General features: G+C 49.1%; 1 protein-coding gene across 1 annotated transcript in view; it reads right to left on the bottom strand.

The window, feature by feature from the left end:
* Positions 1 to 17,030, bottom strand: part of PAPPA (pappalysin 1) — a 224,054-nt gene that overhangs the window by 66,751 nt on the left and 140,273 nt on the right. Inside the window, 2 exon segments of the mRNA XM_037059146.1 lie at positions 1,728 to 1,863; positions 2,822 to 2,935. Coding sequence (XP_036915041.1) covers positions 1,728 to 1,863; positions 2,822 to 2,935 — 250 coding nt within the window.

Below are 17,030 nucleotides of genomic sequence, written 5' to 3'. Positions count from 1 at the left end.
GCTCGCCTCACTCATAATCCCTCAGTTCTTTCTAGAATGGGGAGCAGGCACCCAGCCTTCAGGGTGGAAGGGAAAAGGCAGGGAGAAGCAGTCCATCCAGAAGGAGAGGGAAGGGAGCGAGGGGTGGGGATGGTGTGATGGGTAGGGATGAAGGGGGTGAACCGACGCTGGCTTGGGTGGTGGTGGAACTCGATTCCGTTCTCACTTTAGCCACTTCCTTCTCACGTGACTCCAGCAAACCCTGACACTCAGTTTCTCTGCCTACAAAACGGGACACTCCTGACCACACCCAGGCAGGCCCGCTGGGCTGGGATGTGAAGCTCCGGCTCTAGCGGCCCCTGTCTGTGGTCTGCTCTCAGAGCTGGGAAACTTCCCCTGCGGTTGTGGGGACGCTGAGGACAGAAGATGAGCAGCCGGTGGCGAGGGACCGGGACACGTGGAAGTCTCAGATGCGAAGGAACAGGATCTAAAGAGCCCCCCCTGGAACCCGACTCTCCCCACCGTGCTGAGGAACCTCCGCTCGGAGCCTGGCTGTGGTGCGCTCTGCCAGGAAGGCTACGAAAATATTTGCTTCCCACTTAGGGAAATTCACCAGGAATCCAGATAAGTCCAGAGGGGTTTTCTTTCTCTTCCTTATTAGTATGTTCCCCCGTGCCTTTAAAGCTAACTAAATAAGTAAACATAAAAACAAAACACAAAAGCCCTCACTGCTCCCTTGGCTTCCGCTTGACCCTGGAATGACCCCTGGCCGGCTAGCTTCCTAGGGGTCTTTGAAATGAGCTCCCTGCGGACCGATGTGGGCACAGCTTTGAAGCCAGGTCTTTGGGGCTGGCCTGGAATTCCAACCCCCTGGAATGGCTGTACTGGAAACGTGGGAGCGGCAACAGCACTTCCCCAGTGCCAGGTCTTGTGCTGGGCACAGATCTCAACAGTCTCAGGGCAGATCTTATTTAACACGTTGCTTGACTGTAAAATGGCACCATTGTCTCCCATGAGCATCAGAGGGAACGCAGAACTCTCAACGAGGCACTGAGTCGCGGAGAACATTGCTCGCATCCTCCAGGTGAGGGAGCGGGGGCGGGGGGAACAGGATTCAAACCTTGGCCATCAGCTCTGCAGTTAGGTCTCCTTCCTCTGTCCCATGGCTCACGTGGGTATGCAGAGGCGGCGGGGTGGCACAAATAACAGCTCTAGCCCTTGTTCTGGGGCAGATGACTTCTTGCCTGTCTTACCACTCCTGGATCAGACCTTTTCTTGTTCTTACTCCCATGGAAAATTCTGGAGCTCACGCTAGACACACAGCCAGCACTCTGGGGGTATTCGCTGGCACCTCTGGCTATAGGGTAGGGAGCTAGTGCAGTACGACCCAGGGTCTCTTCGCGTCTCAGGTGCTGATATGTATGCATGGTGGAAAATAGCCTTTGCTCGGTCTCCCTTCCAGCATCTTTGGAAGATCAAATGGGATGCTGAGGGTAAAGGTGTCTGGCAGGAGGGAGGGAGTGAAGGGAGGACTTTCACATGGACCCCTCATCCCTGTACCTCTCAGATTCAGGCCCCTCTAGTTACACAAACACAACCTGATCTGAAAGCAATCTGAATGCCAGCTAGAGAACAAGGAAGAGGGAAGGGGAAGGAAGAGTTCATGCTCAGTGGACCCTCACAACCACGCATGGGCAAATGTGAAACCAGGTGCCAAGAGCAAGTCAGGCCCGAGGGGACATGCTCACCTAGATCGTGGCTCTGATCTTTAATATCAAGCAGTTGGACGCTGATGGTTTCCTGCCTTTGGTCCCCATAATAGGTCCCATCAGTCACCAGGTGGACAATGACAGCTGCAGCAACCATTGGCTGAGAAAAGTATGCCTGAAATGCACATGACAGAAGAGGGTCACTGATGCCCTCTGTCCTGTGGTAGGACAGCAGCCACAGGGCAGGGGTTTAGGGGAGAATCCTGTTTCAGGAAGTAGATTACTCATCATGGCTCCATGAAGGGAACAGGGGGGCAGCGATACTTCACAGTGAAGAGCACAAGCTCTGAGATCAGAAACTGTTCCAATCTTGGCTCTGCTCCTTCTGAGATGCTCCTGTGGATGTTCAGGGTGGCTGTGCCACCCTGGGCCTACGTTTCCTCACCTCTGTGCGTCAAGTAAAGAGCTGTATCACAGGGTGACTGGTATTCTCAGTAAGGCAGTGGGAGTAAAGGGTCTGGCCCATACTAAAACCACAAACAAGGGTACTGTTATCATTTGCCGCTTCTCCATGCCTACCGCTGTACTAGGCACCAAGGAGCCGAAGCTAAATAAGACATAATAAGACATGGCCCTTGTATTACCGCAGACTATGAAGTTCAACGTAGGTCAGTGGCATGAAAATCAAAATTCAGTACAATCCACAGTCCTTAGGAAGATGGGCTCATACACAACTATATAATACCATGGGACAGGCGTCATTCACCAGATGACCAAACATGTCATCTGGATGACCAGGACTAGAAGGGAGGGAATAGTCATTTTTTCCTAGGGGGATCACTAAAGACTTCAGGGAAGAGAAGACAATTTTAAAAGGTCTTGAACAATAAACAGGAGGTTTCAGGCAGAGAAGGGTATCCAAACTCTACCCAAACAAGAATGACTAGGGGTGTTTCACACGCAAATAAGGGGTTTCCATTTCAGGAGGCATCCCCACTGTTAAAATGTGTTGTTCCCTGTCCTTACAATGAGGACCCTCAGTGGGCAGACAAACCGTCTTGAGAAAGGGCCATGGGAGGCAGTGCTTCTTGGGCACCCCTGGAGATTCTGAGGCTCTGAAAGCTTTGGCTTACCCGGAGCCAGAAAGTGGTCTGAGTCAGCTGGGAGTATGGGTAGCTGATGGTGCAAGGGTACCAGGCGTGCTGGGAAATGCCCTCACTGAGATCGATCACCTTGGTTCGACACACCTGGGGAAAGATAAAGAAAAACAAGTGTTGTGGAGGGTCTCCGAGGCTGAATTAAATTCAACTTGATAAACCTTTGCTATCTATGTATTTTGTCCTTGGCACGGCAGGAAGAAACAGGGGATGGAGAGACAGGAGTCTATTACAGGAGCCCACATTCTCATGTAGAGGAGGAAATCCTCAATGCTGTCGAGGAAAGACCAGATAACATATTTTGGTGGTAGAGCTGACAGAGTTTGTCTTTGGGGGACAAATCTTAGAGAAGTTGTTATTTGAGTTGGGTCTGGAAGAATAGGGTAGAGGATAAGGGAAGGGCTTTGCAGACAGAGGGAACAGAAGCAGAGGCTCAGAGGAAAGCAGAAATCCAGAATGGTTAAGTCGTGATAGGCTGCCTGGTATTATTAGACCTTGGGGAAAGTGGCAGAAAAGGCAGGCGGGGGGTTGGGTGGGTGGGTGGGGGTTAAACCTCATAGACTCTTACATACCAAGTAGACCACTTTAGAATAAATCTGTAAATTGTTCTTGGGGTCACATGAATGACACAGCAAGACTATGACAGTATGAGCATTGGCTTCTCCCAAAGAAAATCAGCTCCATCACTTCCTATAAATACATGTAAACATACATGCACAAACACATACACACATATTCATTCTCAATGATACTCTCAGTGGTGTTAAAAGAAACGCAAAGCATACATAGACAAGTAGGATTCTTCAAACATAGGGGGTTTGTGTTGTATCCAAATGCCCTTTCATTCGCTGGTTCATTCATTTGTTCAAATAATATTTATTTTATTGAGTAACTGCTGTTTGCCAAGCACTGTGAGATAAGACGGTAGACAGGACAGATGGTGAGGAGCTTAGAGAGACAACGTGTGCAGATTTTCATCAAGTAATCGCATATGCATGCGTAACTGTAATTGCAGAACAGAAAAGGGCTCTGATGGGAAAGTATAGGAAGAGCCGAGTCGCTCTTGTGATTGGTCAGAACATTAGTAGGAGGTCATCCCACATTAGTGCTTTTCCTCTGAGCTCTAATGTGGCTCCTCCCTGTGAATTTGGGCTTGTTTTTCCACATCTACAGGTCTCAGTCCACTCATCTAAAGAGAGGCTGACCTACCGAGGATTGAAATACTCAAGGATCAAGAATATCCATTCCATCAGTATCTATAATAGCAAAAGATTGGAAATAGTTTATATGTTCACCCGTTGGGGAAGAAATGCATAAAACACAACAACATATTTACATGATGGGACCCTGTAAGAATATTACTTATTACTTAAGAGCACCGAATGAGATTCATATACAGGGATGATATGAACAATATTTAACATCTGTTTGGTATGGGTCCTGGCCAGACAAAGTGCAGCCCTGATTGTGAGTTCATAGACATCGACGTGGAGAGATTGCAAAAGCATAACACTGAGTGGATTACAAAGACCAAGACCTAGTGGATAGGCACATTTCAGTGTCATTTATTTAAAAAAAATCACACAGAGCAAGACTATACCCAAGGATTCATATAGATAAGAGAAGAAGAATTCACAATGAAGTGGAAAAGTTACACATCAAACTCACTAACCAAAGTCGAGATAAAATACTTGACTGCATTGTAATCTACAACCGCAAGCACTGATGCTTCTTAAAGCAATAACCTTTGGTTCTAGAGTAATTTTTTTCTACATAAAGTTACAAAGATAACACTGGGAGTTCCCTATGCCCTTCATCTAGTTTCCCTCAATGTTGACATTTGCATCACTTTATTCTTGAAATCTCAAAGGAAGACAGTTGCGTTTACCAACTTTGGGGAATCACACACTGTCACCCAAGAGCTCTGCACTGGGGAGCTGGCTTTGGAAGAAGGCCTGGTTCTGGTCCAAGCTCTGTCAAAACTTGATGTGTAATGATGGACTAGTTATCTCACCCGTCTGGACCTTGGGTTCATCTTTCCCATTTGAATGTTGGATTGTATCATAGGTTTTCAAGGTATCACTTAAGAATTCCTAGGGTCCCTTGGAGCTGTCAGCCTGGAGGTCAGGACGGGGGGGAAATCTGCTTAGTTTCTGCTCCACTGTTTCAACCAGAGCATCATCAGAGCATCGTCTGTTTTAGATATTGAGCTGCCTTGTCAATTGAACAAAAGAGCTTCACTGCTTTAAAAATGTTGAAAAGCATTGAAATGTGTCCATTGCCAAAGTTTCCCTCCACCTCCCGAGACATCGGTGGGTCCCAGAAATACAGTATTGTTTTCCTGAACGCCACAGGTAACTTCTTAAGGAAAGTGAAGGTCCCAAGAATCAACCATCTCATTGGCCAGGGATTAGGTGAGGGCTTCACGTATGCAGATCTCTAGAAGACCAACACCCAGGAGACTACGGGTAAAGCACAGTCACATTATGGGCTGGAAGATGTTTTCAAGTTTATTTATGTTTCTCAAAAACAACTGGGACCGAGCTTTGGCAGATCTGCTGGTGGATTGTGTTACATTTTACAACAGTGCAAGCCTTTGCATAAACTATCTGTGGCATTTTGAAATCCAGGCCAGCAATTCGACATGTATCCTTGTGGAATTCTTTCCCCTCGTGTTCTTAGCTGCCTGTCTCCCAGCAGAGTGTGGTGGGGCACATCTCTGCAGGGCTGGGGTGGCCTGGGGCGGGGGGCTCACCTCCGCAGCTAAAGTGTTCGTGGTTAGAGAAGTCTCCAACATGAACAAAAGCCCTCTTACCGCTTAAATACAATTTCCTCTTATCTCATCAGCCCTATCAGCACGAGACGGGGCTTTAGAAGAACACGCTGCTGTTGTTTTATTCGCCTAGTTTCCTATTTAGTTTTTGTGTTTGCTTCAGGCTGGCCGGGACCCTGACCAGGGACAGTCAAGCAGATCAGCGAGGAACAAACAAATCCAGCCGAACCTTTGACCAAAGCCCCAGTTGATCTCAAAACCATCTAAGCTCCTGGGGAGGTGGGGGGGCTGCAGGGGAGCAGACTGTCCTAAGCCTCCTGCTTTTATAGACCTTGCACGGATTTGCTCAGTCAGTAGCCACTTCTTGAAGGTACATGGCACAAGGGGCTCTGGAGCCCTGGGAGAAAAAGAGGCTCACCCATGGCCTTAAGGTTGTTCACCAAGGATGCAAGAGTGAACCCGAGGCAACTAATTCCATGGGGATGCTCAGTTTTCATCCACCCCTCTTTTTGCACCTTACAAAACAGCAAACCCAACCCCATAAAGCACGCTAAAACCAGGTACATTATACTGAAGAGCCCATGGAAGAACAAGCAGGAGAGTTACATCACGCACCCCACGCGGCCTCAAGGTCCCCCAGCTGCACCCCAAGTTTCTCTCCACTCATTGCCTCCCTTCCTCCAGTTTCTTCAGTGTCACTCGCTCCATGACCTTCCCGGTCTCTCCCGACCTTGTCTCCCTCCCAATCCGCACCTCTTTGAAAACTCATGTAGAGCCATTCTGCTTTCCCTTCGATTCTCTGCTCTTGGGCGCACAAACCTTTCCGGTGGTTCCAAGGGCTCCACCCAGCCCCCCAGGCCCGGAGATGTCAGGGGGTTGAACATTTTTATCTTCTTTGTCACACTGATATAAACAAGATCTGATCCCTCCCTTTACATCACTCGCTGTCTTAGGGGTACACAGCAAGGGGGTCCGAGAAACACTTGCAGCACCTAGGCTCCAGGTGCCCCTAGAGAGATGAAGAGGAGGGTTTGTGCTGGCTACCTTTCTGCATCACCTATTTCCACGTTCATAGCAGTATCAGTCACAATCGCCAACGTGTAGAAACATCATAACGGCCCACCCACAGATACACTGATAAACGAGATGTGGTATATGCATACAAGGGAGTATGACCCAGCCTCAGAAAGAAGGAAATCCTGCCAGTTAAGGCAATGGAAATTCACCTTGAGGACGTTATACTGAGTAAAATAAGGCGGTCACAAAATGGCAAAGATTACATGACTTCCCTTATATGAAGTATCTAAAACAGTCAAATTCAGAGAGTCAAAGAATGGAACGGTAGCGGCCAGGGGCTGGGGGAGGCGGGAAAGGGAGTTGCTAATCAATGGGCATAAAGTTTCAATTAAAGAAATTGATAAAGTTCTAGAGAGCTGCTGTACAACATTGTACCTATAGTCGACAACAGTCTATTATAAAGACTTCAGAGGGTACATCTCTTGTTATGGGTTTTATCACAATAAAATGAAATAAAACAAATATTTTCCGTGATCAAGATACTCATGTTCATGAACTGAATGAACACATTAATAAATACATGATCTAGTGAAGGGGGAAGGGACACTTATGTAACACAGCTAGGCAAGGAGTGGATGTGGTTGAGTGGGGCAAGCACCCTCGCTTAGGTGAGGTCTTGTCAGGTTTGGAGGGGGGATGACCCAGCATCTTCCTGCCTATTTCATGGACAGAACTCAGCTTCACTTAGAGACAGCCCAGTTTGCCTTTGAACCATTCCTCCCAACAGCCAGGGGGAGATGCCTGGCTGCACTTTCTCCTACTCTTTCTGGGAACTTGAAAACAGGTTCTGTTCTGGGACGATTCCACTTTCAGTGGTCAAGGGAGGTAGGTGTTTCGCACAGTATAACACAGGAAGTAAGCGGCAAAATTCTTATGAAAATACAAAATGTGAAGCCCTATCCTCACCTCTGTTTTGCACCCCGTCAACCCTACCTTGGTTGGGTAGAACCATCTCTAGTGAGAGTCCTCCCTCTTCCCCTGAGAATTTATGGCACAAACAGCAGACAGGAATGTGGTACCGAGGCCTCTCTCTTCTCCAAGAAACTCAGCCCTAGGTCACTGATGGAGGCTGAGCAGGTCAGGGCCTCTTATCTCCATTTTGGCTCCTGTGGGAGCCAAGGGGCGAGCAACACCTCCCCTCTTGGCCTTGAAGGAGGCCTCTTATCTTGAGCACCTCCCTTAGGTCCTCCCCTCCACCATGTTCAGAGATGCCTGCTTACTTCAATGACCACTCATGAGAAAGAGAAGGCCTGGGTCACCCCTAGCTGTGCCACTTATTAGCTGCACACCAATTTTGCCAACTGTGAAATGCAGTGCTTGTATTAAATAATCTCTAAGTGCCCCGGCTACTTAAGGGCACCCACAGTAATCGTGTCCACCAAGGGTCTCATGATCACAGTATCATTTAATTCTCATAATCAGTCTGTGAGGTTGAAATCATCATCCCATTTTTGTGATGAGGGAATGAGGCACAGAGGCTTAAAATAACTCTCTCAAGGTCATGTCTCCAGCTGTGGATGAAACTTGATCCCTATGATTTCACGTCCTGTGGACTCCATCACCAAGTACCACGATTGTTGCTTGCCTCGGTCAAAACACCCGCTTCCTCTGATGGAGAAGAAAGCACCAATTACCACTCTGTGGGCCGCCAGTCATTCCACACATAATAAGCAACTTCCCAAAGTGAAAAACCAATCCTATCACCCTGCTACTATTTACCATTCCCTCCATGGCTTCCCCTGGACCGCAGGATGGACAGTTTCCTAGACGCAGCCATTTCAGCACGTCTCTGCCTTCGCCGCCAGCTGTTTCCCTGCACAAGCCACACTCAGGTGTCCATGCATGTACACAGCGGTGCCCCCTCCTCACTGGACCACTCTTTCTTCCACATGCCACAGACTCTGCGCCACGCTGTGTACGCCCTGACTTCTCCCTGCACCAGCCTATGCCCCTCCACTGCTCAGGGCTGACCATTTCGTGAAACATGGCGACACTTCAAAACCAGTTGCACATACCCCTCCTCCCCTGAAAGCCTTTGCACACCCCCAGGCAGAATTCACTGCTCTCTTTTATGTGTCCATGTAGCTCTTTCTATATACGTCAGTTCCAGCACTTGTCAAGTTGGATTATGGCTCTTTAGAGTCCAGTCGTATCCCTTTAAACTCTGAAGACTTCCAAGGTGAGAACCATGTTTTGTTTATCTTCCAATAATCCTAGCACATCGCCCAGCCCATGGAACACAGCAGTTGCTCAGGGAACAGGAGGAACGACAGCAGAGTGAGCAGCATGTATTGAGTCTAGCTGGGCTCTGACTGAAGGACTCTTTTTTTTTTTTTTAAGATTTTATTTATTTATCTTTAGAGGGGAAGGGGAGGAGAGAGGGAGAGAAATATCAATGTATGGTTGCCTCTGGTGTGTCCCCTGCCGGGAACTGGCCTGCAACCCAGGCATGTGCCCTGACTGGGAATCGAACCGCGATCATGTGGTTCGCAGGCTCTTGCTCAATCCACTGAGCTACACCAGCCAGGGCCTTGAAAGACTCTTTATGCACTCGGCCATGCAGTCCTCACAGCAATGCTGTGAGGTAGGTACTATCATGATACCCACTTTATATTAGATAAGGCAATTTGCCTAAGGTCACACAACTAATTAGTAGAACCAGGATTCAAATCCAAGTACAAACTCCAGGGCTCGCCTCCGTATCTCCAAGGGCTGTTATGGAGGATGGACTTGGGATTTCCCCTTGTGGCTGTCCCCTGGGCTCCTGAGCAGAAGTAGCTTCAGCAGACCAAAGCAGGCCCTCATCGGTCTGCCCTGGGCAGGGCGATGTGGCCACAAGAGCCCTGAATGGCCAGGGCAGGGGTCTGCCTCCCAAAAATGACCCAATTACTGACTTCTGACCCTCAGCCTTCCCACCTCTAGGGGAGAGAGCGAGATGAATCTCCCAAGGGCTTTTCAGTTCCGACTGTCTGCCAGCTTTTGGTTTCCAGCCTCTTCCCAGTGACTGCGCTGGAGAAAGGGTTGACTCTGCCATGAAGTGTGATCCTGCTGTCAGCCTCTGTGTCGACTCATGAGTCCCAGGTCTCTGATACTCTGAGGTGGGAGGCTACTTTCACAGCCACCTTTTCTGTCTGAGACACCAGGAGGCATAGCAAACGCTGACTGCATCCATTCCAGCCACGGATTTTCTGTTTTGTTTTCTTTTTCCTTTCTTCTTGTATGTGCTGCAAAAGAGCTGGAATATTTGCCCAGAGCTTTGAGAGCACTGGATGTTTGAGCTGGGCGAGTCCTCAGAGATGCAATTCCAGCCAAGGAATCTGATAGATAGATGGGGACAGAGCCCAGAGGGGACAGACCATCTTCAAGATAAGCTGAAAGCTCCTCCAGGATGGGCCAGGGTGTCTGGTGGTGCCTGGGGGTGCCCAGGATGACAGCAGGAGAGGCCTCTGGGGCCCCAGGACTTGGGGACTCTTGTCCACTCCATGTACCGCCAGCCACTACCTCCAGCACCCGCCTCCTCCAAACCCCCTCCTTTGCTGAAGACTGCTTTCAATTAGAGGAGTTAACGATGTCTTGCTTTCAAAGGGTTTTTTAAATCCAGTTTATCTTCCACCCACACACGATGTACACAAAGGCGGGGAGATGGAGGGAGAACGGGGAAGCGGGGGTTCTGGTATTTTCTCACACAGGGGAGATGCCATGAGGTTTCTATTGAATTTCGCTTTTCCAGATTTACATGCCCTTTTGTCAATCACAGGAGGGAGGAAGTGCTTGTCAAACCTCTAGCCCATCCTCTCCAATTTCCTCTTTCAACCCAAAGGGACTTGGGTATGGGCCTCAAAGAAAAAAAGAGGAAAGGGAATAGGGAGGGGCGAGTGTGGGGATTCATGCTGACAGTAACAATACACATAAACGCACCACTCAGGCACGCGCGCGCGCACACACGCACCAGGCAGTGTTTCCCAATATTTCTCCTTAGGCTGCATTTTAACCTCCAGCTTGCAGGTCCAAGGCCAAGTTATATTCCAAAGAATTGCAAGGCGGCAAGAGAGGCAGAGTTGCTGAGTATGATAACTACAGGAGGGAAAGCCTGCTAGAAGGCAGCCGGCAGGCCCTGGCTGTAAAGAGCCTTGGGAGAGAGGCATGTAGAGTGGCCCAGGTAAAATAAAGCCCCTTTTGTCAAGCTAGAATATGTTGCTCCCTCCTTAGCACTCCTGTAGGGGAACGAAAGGGCACCTAGTCTTAAAGATGGCCTACCAGTGAGGGTGCTTCCCACAAAGGACCTCATCTGGTCCTCAGAAGCCCCTTGAGGAGGAAACATTTTTGTCCCCACGTTAGAGATAAGGAGTCTGAGGTTTGGAAGGTGTTGGTAGTTCCCCCATGGGTTAGGAGTCAGGGCCAAGTGGTCTGACTCCAACGTCCATTGTCTTCCCATCCCCTGGCTGGACTTCCTTGGCCATACCCTTTGTGAAATGTGCCTGTCTCGGGGCTTCTCGTAGGTCCACCTGTCTCTGTGCATGAGCTTCAAGGACGTGTGGCCTCAGCACTGCCCCTCCCCCATCTCTTGCCCAGGACAGATGTCATTAATTAAACAGTACCTGCTCTTTCCAGGAGTGTAGACCTCTGAATCCATCTCGACAAAAGGCTACCATGAGCCATTCATGATTGGTCAGGGCTGACCCGGGAAGTGAGCCTATTTGCAATTCTTGAACTTGGCTGAGAAGAAGGATGGGATCTTGTTTGTTACATCTTCGGTATTAACAGCAGAGGAAGGCCTGAAGTAGGCACTGAGCAAATATTAGCTGAGTAAAAAAAAATGAACTAACAACAATAACAATAATGTTATTGATCCTTTGCTGTAGATTAGGCTTTCTAACAAGTACTTCAGGTGCCTTATCTCAAATAACGCATGAATGAACACATGCGACCCAAGGGCTCCAATTCCAGGTTCAGAGCCTCTCCACCAGGCTGAGGAGTCCTGGAGTCCTCTCCCACCTGGGTTCTTCTTCCCCCCACCCTGACCTCTTTCCTATGTCCCTTATTCCAAATTGACCTCCTGGAACCTAGAAAACTTAGAGGGTAACTGGGGACTTAAAAATACAGAACACAACACACATACACACACCCCTTCAATCCCCTTCTCCAATGTCCTTTTTACACACTTGATCACAATGGAGAGAAAGAAGAGAATCAGACAGAGAGAGACAGAGGGAGATAGAGACGGATCGCAGGCTTTCTTACACCGCCATTAGAAACAATTATCACTTTCCCCAGGCCTCCAGAGCAGCTTTCCTCTTTGATGCCTGCCTTAAAGAGATGGAGGGAGGGGCGGGGGAGGAGTGGATTGCCTTTCTTTCAATTTCAGGATTTATTATTTGGCAGGCACTGACAATCAAGTCAAGAAGCATTTCCTGCTCACAGGGCCCGGTGTGTGGAGAAGAGAAGGCCTCCTTCCTTCCACCCACGGTCCTGGAAATAGCAGCAGACCTCAGGGCCTCTACCCAGGAGACAGTTCCAGATAAGATAGCTTGGCATCCGATGCCCTCCAGCCTTGGACCTCAGCTGGGGTGATTGGCACCTCATTTCCTTCTGGGGTCTGTCCCTAACACACTTTTACACTCCTAAGGGGTGTAACACCCTCCAAGCCTGTACCTTCCCGCAGGTCTGGAATCCTGTGATCAGGGGTGCATACTCTTGGCCTGATCAAACCATCACACAGAAAGAGCCTAGGCTTTCAAAGGGAACGGAGCAAAGGAATCACTACAGACATCACGGTTCTACTGCACATGAACATTCGTACAGGAGGAGAAACAAGTCCTTAGAAGAGAGAGGATCTGGAATCACAGAACTGATTCTTGGGGACTGCCAGTGCAATTGCTTAATTTCACAGACAAAGGGTCTGGATTTCTAGGGGACAGAATTCAGACATCCCAACCCTCTTCAAAGGAAAAAGCCAATGCGAGAGGCCTGACAGAGCACCCACGATAGGTGGCAAACCCACGTTCTCTGAGCCATCGTTTCAACCCGCAATCATCACCAGCAACTGTGTGCCAAGTGCAGATCCGCATACCCTTGTGAGCCGGGGGCGGGGGCGGAGGGTACGCCAAAGCCAAACCTGTCAGGAGAGCTCAAACCTGGGTCTGTCGCCTGCCTGTGTCACTCCAGTCTGTCTGCTCTTCTACAGGGGAGGAAACGGAGGCCCCCACAATGCAAACAGTGATCATGAGGATGATGACAAGCACCCAGCTGCTTTCTCCTCCACTAACTCTCGTGAAGGGGAGATTTCATGTCACCCAATTCCAGATGGGGAAACTGAGGCCAGGAGAGGGGAAGAACTAATCACCATTTGCAGTGGTGGCAATCATTAAAATAATGACACTGGTCACCAGTTTACACCGTAGGAAATGCTAGTTCCCACAACTCGACCCCATGGGGTCAGCAATGTCTCCCTATCTTCCAGAGAGGAGACCCAGAGACCTGTTTGGAGGAGGCACTAGGCGGGGGGCTCGCGCTGCCCCAGCTAGTAAATCCTGCAACAAGGGAGAGTGATTAGTGTCGGATGTGGCGGCGGGCTTTTGTGCTGCTGACAGCTCCTCCCTGGAAAGGCCGGGCAGGGCTCATTTCACATGGGCCCTCCGCAGGCCTGCTCCAGTCTCTGTAATTATGCCATTCACTAGTCACCCAGGCCCGCCTCTGAACTCCTGACCCAGCAGTGAAAGACTTGGGATCTCATTACTAATCTCTTAAGCCACCTAGTTCTTCAAAATACACCCATTTAAGTTGGAGGCCAAGGCTTTGGGGGTGGGAGCGGGGAGAGAGGGAAAGTCCAGCGCGGGGACTTCTCATGACATGGCCATGTTCCTTCTCTGGGGCCTGGGGCCCAAGTCACAGGGCCGCTGGCCTGGTTTTTGGCTCAGAGTAGGGCAGACCTTGCCAGAGGTCCGTTGCTCTGCTTAGAGACGAGGAGGCCTTTGAAGAGGGAAGGGCATCTGGGCCCACCTGTTTGTAATTTCAGGGGTGCGGGCAGGGGATGAGGCCTGTGTTTGTTTTAATTATTATTATTGTTGTTGAAAAGGGAGGAAAAAATGAGCAGAAACTGCTAACATCTGGAGGCTGCTGTCCAGTTTACGTAATCTCCTGCAGCAGAAGAGGAACACGGGATCCCCAGCCAGATGGTCTGTGGGTGACTTCATGGCAGACGTGCCTTCTCCAGCAGTAAGAGGCTGACGGGGTTAGGACAGTGGGCTGTGGGACCTTCTCAAAATTCTTAAGGGGTGAGAGGCCGAGGTTTGGGGGCTTCCAGAGATTTCTCTTTGTTTTTGAAAGACCCAGATGATTTTTCCCAGAAAAAGCCCCAATTTTTCTCTTATTCATTAACTCATCCATTCAGTCATTCAATCTACATTTACATAGCACTTATTATGTGTTAGATTCTTTATTCTCCATGATCTACATGAGAAAATGGATCCCAGAGGGGAAAAAGGCAGGAAAGATAGAAATCCCTTCTCCTGAAGAGCTCCCAGATGAACAGAGGGGGTGGGGTAGAGGGTCAAAGATCAGGAGCAAACACTGACGGAACAACTTGGAGGTAGGTTTTGTGCTTGAGGGGCATGGGGGAAGAGCTACCTAGGTAATCTATACCCGAGGGCCAGGTCTGAAACACAGAGTCTCAACGTCAAGCTGGCTCTGGAGAGCAGGGGCTAGAGGGGAAAAAAAGGCAAGAGAAGGGGGAAACAGGGCCACAGATGACCCACGACAAACCCAGCTTCCAAGATGATGTCAAGAGCAGAGGCATGAAGGATAAAGTTTGAGGCGTGGAATCTTGCTGCACACAGATTTCTGGGCCCATTGTTTTGTTTTACTTTAACACATCGCTAACTTTCTGCGTCTCCAAATCTCTTTTTTAAACATTGATATTGAAAGCAATGAATGAAATCTTATGAATTCTAGATCAGGATGGAAAAGCCACGTAGATCAGACCAGATGGGAAGGCGGCTGTTAGTTCAACCGCATGATTCACTCAACTCCAGATCGGAACCCAGAAATACGGCCGGCGTTGCATGAAAATCCTGAGGCACTGCCAGCCTGAAGCATTGCGATTTTTATTTCAGAGCCCAGAGGCACTGCCAGTTCTAGAGAAGTGTGCTGAGCACTGAAACACTTCCAGTTCTAGACCAGAATACTGAGACAGGATGATTCTAGAGCAGGAAAAGGAAATCGTCTGCTGTAAATCCAGTGCTCCACAACTGCCTGAGTAGCGACTAGACATCCAAGACCAAGACCACAAGTCCAGTTAGTTCAAACCCATACATGCCCTCTCTACAGGCTCCAGAGTGGAACTGGGATATATAGTCAAATGTGGAGTGAAGCTCTGAAATTTGGAAATCACTCAGCTTCGTAATACTCACATTAAAGCAGATGTCTTAGCCTCCAGCCTTCTTCTGGGCTGTTCCCTGGGAGCCCTGAGATGTTCATGGGTTAATCAAGAAGGCAGTCACCATGTGCAAACTTTGTGCCTGGTCACCGAAACCCTTGGGTAGAAATAGCTAAGCAGCAGTTAATGGCAGTTTGACCAGGCTAGCGTATTGAAGAAAGGTCAGAGGAGTGATTTTTCACTTAAAAACATCTTGTATTAAAACAACAAGGCTTTCCCAAGTTCATAAAACAAGGGTTTTTGTTTTGTTTTGTTTTGTTTTTCCTCCCTTTCCCTGCTTCCTCATTTTGTCCAGCTTTCCTAATTAAGATCTCTGTGTTCTGAAATGTGTCCAAGACACGTGAGTAGGAGTCACTTTACCTGCAGGGAGCCCCACTCAATGCCAGGGTGGCCACACAGCATGCACGGTCCCTGGGTCCTCACTGTAGGTCACAGGGTCTCTGATCCACACCTGTAACTTTGGGGAGCAAACACTGAGAAACCACTGAGTGATCAGCTCCCGCCTCTTTACTTCTGAAGAGCAGGCAGTACTCTTGCCAGAGCCGCCTCCGGCTCCATTTACGCAAAGCACTGACACATGCAAGGAACGAAAGGACAACAATTGCTGATGCTTTTAACAGTGTCCTGCTGGCCTTCCAGCTCAAATGAGGACTCTGATTCTTAAGGACAAGAGTGACCTTTCTCTCTGGCCCGCCCTCTAGAACTCAGAAGTAGGGGCAGTGACCACATATGCAAACCGGGGCTTTGCCTGCAAAATACCCAATGGACACAGCTGACTGACGCGTTCACCACCTCATCAGCAGATTCCTGCGAGGGACAGAGACCTTCCAGAGTGATGCTTTTCCCCAGCGGCGCCCTTGGCCCAGGCAGCCCACATCTGCACAAGAGCAGGGTGTTGAAGCAGCTGTGCTGAGATGAGGTCCCTGGGAACAACTGTATCCTGATCTGGGATCCACAATGTGAACTCTTCTATGATCCCTACACCTGCAATTCCCTGAACCTTCCTTTGAGCAGCGGAAGTCACCCACATTTCATAGTCAAAGGGATGCGGGCTGGAATCTAAGCTTCTGCCATCTACTATCGGTATGACCTTGAAACCTTCACGAAGCCTAAATTCTCCCACTGCGAATGAGATAGATGATGACATTACTCTGGAAGGCGGCATAGAAGCAGAACTGCCCTCGCACACGCAGGGACTCAGACCCCACCCCGCACACTAGACACATGCAATGAACATTTGTCTCCTTCGTCCTTTCCTACTTCTTTCTTCCTGGCTCTAGAGGAAGACACCCCTGGATTCAAATCCTAGATATCCCTTCTCCATCCCTGGGTCAGCTGCAGACCCACCCTTTGTGAGTCTTGATTTATTCCTCTGTAAACCAGTGAACCTGAGTTGCTACCTCATAGAGTAGCTAGCAGGTGTGAATGTGCTAAAACACTGTGAAACTCTGGGTAGAGCTGTAAAGTAATTACTCGGATAGCAGGCCATTCCTATCGCTCCTGTCCTCATGATCAACTCTTGTTATTACAATGATGTTATTGTTATTACTGTCATTTGTTATGTTCAGTCATCCCTTTTTCTCTCTCAAAGGCCTATCCTCCTCTTATCCTTCCTTCTTTTCTCCTTTTGTGCTTTCAAACCCTCCTCAGGGGGGCCTCCCCTTGGGAGACCTCTCTGAGGGTGACCCACACTCTCAAGCTAGAAAGACAGCCTGCCAGGTTTCTGCCAACCTCTGTCGGAGTCTAGACATGGACATCACCCAGACCCCAATCTTTCCCGAAAGAATAAGAGGCAAAGGGGTAGAGCCTTTATCCCGGGGCCCAGCTTTCAGAAGCTGGTTCCTACTTTCTGTGCCACAGTGTCAGCAGAGCGAAGTGCCGGCCTCGTCCTAACTACTTAT

The sequence above is a fragment of the Sturnira hondurensis genome, unplaced genomic scaffold (genome assembly GCF_014824575.4).
Source record: "Sturnira hondurensis isolate 20B ecotype Veracruz unplaced genomic scaffold, ASM1482457v3 Scaffold0010448, whole genome shotgun sequence".
In the NCBI taxonomy this organism is placed as follows: Eukaryota; Metazoa; Chordata; class Mammalia; order Chiroptera; family Phyllostomidae; genus Sturnira; species Sturnira hondurensis.
The sequence above is the reverse complement of the archived record's forward strand: the minus strand, read 5'-3'. Positions and strand labels throughout refer to the sequence as shown.